Below are 5,701 nucleotides of genomic sequence, written 5' to 3'. Positions count from 1 at the left end.
GCACTGTTATATCTCCTCTGTCCTTGACTGTACTCTCCAAATGCCATCTTTAATAGGAGCCACATGTTGCCCTCTTCTGTTTCCTCACCCTCAGCTCCCCCCTTTAGGTATCTTAGTTGCCATGAGATTATATAATGAGGTCCTCTAAGGCCCCCATCCATGTTAACTGCTAAAGTTTGTCTTGCAGAGTATATGGTGACCAGCTCTATCTTCCCCCAAGTGAGTTGGTCCAAGGAAGGATCAGAAGCGGGGTGTAAAAATGTCTGAATTCCAACCCCATCTCAAACCTCTCAGGAAGCAAGAGGCAAAAGGGGTAGACCCACCAGAGGTCTCTGCGCTTCTGTGATCATGGTGACATTTTTGGACAGTGGTGGTGAGAAAGGGCTGAGGGTATTGGGGCAAGCATGAGGGAAATACTCCTGAGAGATTGCCATTTCTTCCACAGGATCCCCTGTGGCCACTTAACTGGGATTCAGATAGGTATGGGCCATGCACAGTGACCAGTCCAGAAGTTTACTTATCCCAAGACACCTCCTTATCACGCCAAACCCGCAGGGAAAGGACCTCCAGCTCCTCAGAAATCAGCACAACCCAATGATCAGCCACATGGCTCCAAGGATTACTTGGGAAGGACGAATACAAAACCAGTCCTGGGTGGGAAGGGGGCAGACACAGGTGCTGAACCGGTAGAGTCTGAGTGGGGAATGGCGGGAGCCGGAAAGGGGTACTGCTGTAAGGGTGGCGCCTGGCTTAGTCGCCCCTGATCTCCAGGACTGCAGATGCCTCGCCGGCGCGATCACTGAACACAATTCCATTCACATTCACCTTACATGGTCACTTTCCCAGCAGTAAGCTCAAAATCAGTGGAGACGCCCCCACACTACCTGCCCCTACCAAAGCCAGTACGAAGGGGTGAGGTGAAGTGGTGGCCGCCTCGCCTAGCCTTCCCAACTCAAACTCCGTTTCTCCTGCCTAGAGTCCAGCGCCTGGGGCACGGGAGGGTTAAACTCCCGGGGGGGGGGGGGGTAAGGATTCCAGAGCGGTAGGAAGAAAGAGGGAGGGGAGAGGAGGCACGAGGAGGAGCTGACCAGAATCAAGCCTCGGAGCCTTGGAGACTGGGGTGTCACAGGCCATCAGGCAGCCACTGTGGCGCACGCTGCACTAAACTTCAAGTCGGGAGCAAGGGAGAGACGCGGGGCATCAAGACCAGGGGTGGGGGAGGGGAGGGAGGCAGCCACCTCTATCTCTTCTGGCGTTTTCCCAGGCGCTTCAGTCCCACCTCCGGGCACCATATTGCCTGTGGTGCAGGATGAGGCCCAGAGGCGGCCCCACAGCAACCTCGGAGTCCGAGTTGGCTGACGTGCCCCTGGGTCAGCCGCGCTGGGCCTGCCCGGCTGACGTGCGGCTCAGCTTGGTGCTGGGCGCTGGCCCGCCGCGCCTCGAGTGTTAGTTCCGAAACCGAGAATTTCCGCGCCATAGGAGCACGGCCCAAGCTCAGCATAAGCCTGGCAGGCGCGTGCACCATCAGCAAGCGCAAAAGGACACGCACCAGCGAAAGCCTGATTGTCTACACGCGCAACTGTAGCCTGGGCGTGGCAGCGGCTAGCAAGGCGGAACAGCAGGCGTCGTACAATGCCCTACTGGAAGTGCAGAAGTGCAGGCTGCTGCCACTGGTGAGGCCAGAGCCCGGGGCAGGCAGAAAGGGACTGGAGGCAAGGGTCCGATAGTCGTGGATTTGGTCTAGCTATAGCTTGACCCTCCCCTAGGTCACCGAAACCAAGTTCAAATATTAAGTGTTGACCCTTTTTCAGTTTCCGGGGCACAGTGATTCCAACCTCCCAGCCCAGGAACTCCCTGTGACCCTCCTATTGTCCCTCCAGATCCCGGTTCCCATGAGGATCCCAGGACCTGGATCTTCACTCTGTTTCAGGACATCTGGCCTGTGACACTGCAGCCTAAGGGGCTGGGGCAGACACAAAGCCTGGGCGCTGGTGGCTACCGCCTGTGCCTGGGTTCAGGGGTACTAAGCCTGAAGTGAAAGCCCAGGGGCAGAGGTTCTGGGGACATCCAGGCATTGCCACTGCCAGCCTTAAGCCTGTCCCTGCTCAGCGTACGCCGCTGTGGCCACACAGACTCCTTCTTCTTCCTGGAGCTGAGCCACTCAGCACCCATGAGTCCCAGGGAGCTGTGGCTACAGGCGCCTGATGCCTTGGTGGCCCAAAGCATTCACAAGACTGTCCTGGCAGCCATGAAGCGACTAGGGGATAGTGATGCCAGTGGCAGGGCTAAACCACTGCCAATGGATCCTCCGAGTAGCTCCTCTAGACCCTCCTCTGTCCCCTAATCTTATGAGATCCAGGCCTCTGAGGCCCAGTCAGCCACCCTGAGCCGTTGGAGGTGCCTGGGTGAGAGGAGCCAGCAAGCATCTCTGGGGATGGCAGCCTCATACCCTGAGGGGCTGGAGCAGGGCGGGGACCACACATCTATGGGAGCTGAGAGTGATTAGAGCCCATGAGAGGTGGCGAAGCAGGAAGCTACATGACAATGGCGCCCACCCCCCCTTCCTACTAATGCCAATGCTGCTCCCCACCATCTGCTCCAGGATTGTGGGGGCACTGAATACGTACCCATTAGCCACTTTCTGCCAGAGTTTTCCTTGGGCTCCTTACCCCATTCCTACAAGTCTGGGGCTTGAAAGCCTGGACATGGGCTCCAAGGCCCCCATCAAGAGCACTGGGGCCAGCTGGGGGCCAGCAAGGGCTCAGCCCCGCTTGCAGCCACCATCAGAGCTAGCAAGGGAATATGTGTGCAGCAAGTACGTGGCTTCAGACTACGTAGGAATGGACACTGCCATACAAAATCGCCTGGATGGCCACTTCAGCTACGTTGACTTGAACCTGATCTCTCCTCTGGAGGCAAGAGGCCACGCCTGAGGGCCCAGCATGCATCATCCACACAGCTATACCCAAATCAAGTTTCAGAAGTTCAGAGAGGCATGGGTGAGAGCCTGCCCATTCTAGCTGAGGGACGGATAGAGGCAGGGAAGAAAAAACAGGGCAAAGTTAGGAATGCCTTCCCACCTGCTTCAGCCACTGAGGGGCTCTAAGGCCCAAACACTCCCTAGGATTTGTGACCTGAAGAAGTGCTGAGTTGCTTCTTAGAGCCTGCTGCCCACTCTGCCCCTTCCAGCTGTGGTGCCTGGGAAATCTTGAGGAGGTTCCCAAGATGTTGGATTCTTTTAAAATTCTAGAACTCCTACTTCCAAAAATAAAACCCCTAAAAATGTCTGGACTTTCTCAACCAAAGCCCCAATCCTGTTTCTTCAGCAGCATCAGTCCAGAGTCTCAGGCCAGCCTCGGTCCCCCACAGTCCTGCCCATCCTCTCCACACACACACCTTAGTGTCTCCTGTCTCTCCTCCAAACCAAAGAATTAACACCCAGCCACAGTGCTGAACTTCTGGGGCCCCAGCACAAGAGAGATGAAAGCATAGGTATCTTACCTCTAGAGCCCCCCAAAAGTGATTCGCCTCCCCCAAGCCAGCCACATGCTCACACAATCCTCTCTTCTCCTGGGCCTGGCAGAGCTGATGGAGTTAGTCCTTGCTTCTTGTATGCTCTGTCCTATGCACCCACTCATTAAAGGTGCTTTGACCAATGAGTAACAAGAATGTGAGGGGAGGGCAGCCAAAACCAAGGTGGAGGAAGAGATCCCATCCCTGTCTCTGTACCCCACTCTGCTACCCAACACAAGTAGCCTGTTTGCAAACCAACACTTTTATTGTTAACAGAAACCTGCCTGAGAGAGTAGGGGGCCCATGGTAACCCTAGAGGGGCTATGGGCAATGGGTATCTGGGGTCCATGGGAGAGATGGGTCAGTGCAGTGAGGACAGCTGGGGTCACCACTGGGGCCTGGGTGGTTAGAGATGGGCTCTGGGGGACCAGCAAAGGGCGTGGGAGCCATGGATGAGCCAGAAAAGCTGGGTCTTGGCTCCCCCTGGCTCATCTGCAGGAGGCCTGTAAGGGCGATCAGCTCAGGCCCACTGAGCCAGGCAGTGGAGCAACCAGGGGACTGAGTGGGGCAGACCCGGGGGGACATGATAGGAGGTGGGAGCAGCAGCTTCGGAGAACCCATCATCTGAGGAGAGAGGAGGAGGAAGTGTCTCCTTCCAAGCCCTGCAGGAAGGCTGCGGCAAGGCCAGGGTAGGAAGAGTGCTCACCTGCTGAGGGGCCTCAGACAAGTACAGGGGAACACGCTGTCCACAGGGCAGCAGAGGGTCTGATAGAAAGACATCTTCACAGCACATCACTGGGAACCCTGAGAGGAGAAGCTGCTAGGGTGACAGGCTGGGAGTTCCCACCTCAGGGAGCTCTCTACACCAATTCCCTGTGAAGCTCATACAGCATCTGTCCTGAGCCTGAGGGGACCAAGAGAAGTTACCTGCATCCCTGGGCACCTGCTTGCCATTCTGATGTCCTATTGTGGGGGCCAGGGGCCTGTGGCCCCTGCCTGAGGCTGCTTCATACAGTGGCCAGAAGGATGGATGACCCAAGGTTCGGCCTGAGAAGGAGGCACCTGACCCACAACTGGGCCCCTGCAGGGTCAGGAAAGACCAGTGGAGCTTCAGCCCCCTCCCAGGGTATCCCTGCCCCACCCTGAGGCCGGAGCCATAGGTACCCCCTACTCACCCACAACAGCCCAGGTCCTGCTTTCGCCTCATAGTTGGGGTCCCACGGTGCCAGCAAAGTCACCCTTGAGGGGGCCAACTCCCAGGCCACCTGCGGGGAAAGGGGAACTGGGAGGGAAATTTGAAAAAATTAAAACAGGCTCAGGAGTCACTGAAAGGGTATTGGAAGATAGAGGTGGCAAGGACCTGTACCTACCTGAGGTTCCCGAGGACTGCTCAGCAACCAGGCCTGAAGGGGATGGGGTCAGCAGATGCTCTTTCCTGGTCCAGGAAGGCCTTGGGGACTGGGGCTGAGGGCTGGGGGTAGTTGGGAGGTAGATTCTAAGATGCCCCAGTCACAGCCTCCCTCACTCATTTCCCCCGTCCAAGTCTGAATACTTCCAAGGGAGGGGCCAAGGGTGCCTGGTGGGGAGAGACTGCACATACCCATTTTCGATATGGTCTACTGAGATTTCCTCACATTGTGGGCCCCCCGTGTTGTATTTCCCCCAAGTGCCTCCTGCGTGCCCCTCACCTGTCCTGCGGGGGTGTTCCTGGCTCCCCCAAGGCTTCCTCTCCAGAGGTCCAGGCCTCACTGGGGTCACTGCCCGCCAAGGGGCCCTGTTCCTCCGGTTCCTGCTCCTCACCTGCGCCCCACCGAGAAGGCCAGGGCAACATGCCGCGTCTGGGGGGAAGGCAGGGCAGCACCTCTGTGCCCATACCCTGGCCCCCCTGGCGTCCAGCCCCGCCCGTCTTGCCTCTCCCTGGTTCCCACGGTGCCTCCACTCAGTCCCAGCCTCCCTCAGCAGCCGGCAATACCTTGGCACTCCGTGTGAGCCCAGGTCACCCGCCCCACTACACAGCGCCTCGCCGCTACGCCGGGCGCCTACGTTTCCGGGCCACGTGGCGCGTGCTCCCGCCGGGGTCCCGCGGGCGCCCCCTGGCGGTGGGGTCGGTGCGCCAGGTCTATCTTCAGCTGAGTGTGGAAGGGTGGCGCAGAGCACAGGTCACTGCAGAACCTGGACCTGGATGCTG

The 5,701-nt window shown here is 58.1% G+C and overlaps 1 protein-coding gene across 1 annotated transcript; it reads right to left on the bottom strand.

Annotated features, from left to right (window-relative positions):
* Positions 1–3,755: 3,755 nt before the first annotated feature.
* SAP25 (Sin3A associated protein 25) lies at positions 3,756–5,636 on the bottom strand. The gene is made up of 6 exons (XM_011371630.2): positions 5,202–5,636; positions 4,884–4,984; positions 4,689–4,795; positions 4,441–4,594; positions 4,220–4,317; positions 3,756–4,137 (listed from the first exon to the last, which is right to left on the bottom strand). The coding sequence occupies exons 1-6, from the start codon at positions 5,384–5,386 to the stop codon at positions 3,835–3,837; spliced, it is 948 nt and encodes a 315-aa protein (XP_011369932.1). The 5' UTR covers positions 5,387–5,636; the 3' UTR covers positions 3,756–3,834.
* Positions 5,637–5,701: the final 65 nt, after the last annotated feature.

This window comes from Pteropus vampyrus, unplaced genomic scaffold (genome assembly GCF_000151845.1).
Source record: "Pteropus vampyrus isolate Shadow unplaced genomic scaffold, Pvam_2.0 Scaffold193, whole genome shotgun sequence".
Taxonomy (NCBI): domain Eukaryota; kingdom Metazoa; phylum Chordata; class Mammalia; order Chiroptera; family Pteropodidae; genus Pteropus; species Pteropus vampyrus.
This window is presented reverse-complemented; position numbering and strand designations above follow the sequence as displayed.

Excerpts from the sequence above, each read along its gene's own strand:
- SAP25 (XM_011371630.2), bottom strand. The coding sequence starts at position 5,386 with ATGGGCACAGAGGTGCTGCCCTGCCTTCCCCCCAGACGCGGCATGTTG. Across the intron at positions 4,985-5,201 it reads GGAACACCCCCGCAGGACAG|CCCTCAGCCCCAGTCCCCAA; the intron begins GTGAGGGGCACG and ends AACTACCCCCAG. Across the intron at positions 4,138-4,219 it reads TGTCTGAGGCCCCTCAGCAG|ATGATGGGTTCTCCGAAGCT; the intron begins GTGAGCACTCTT and ends CTCTCTCCTCAG.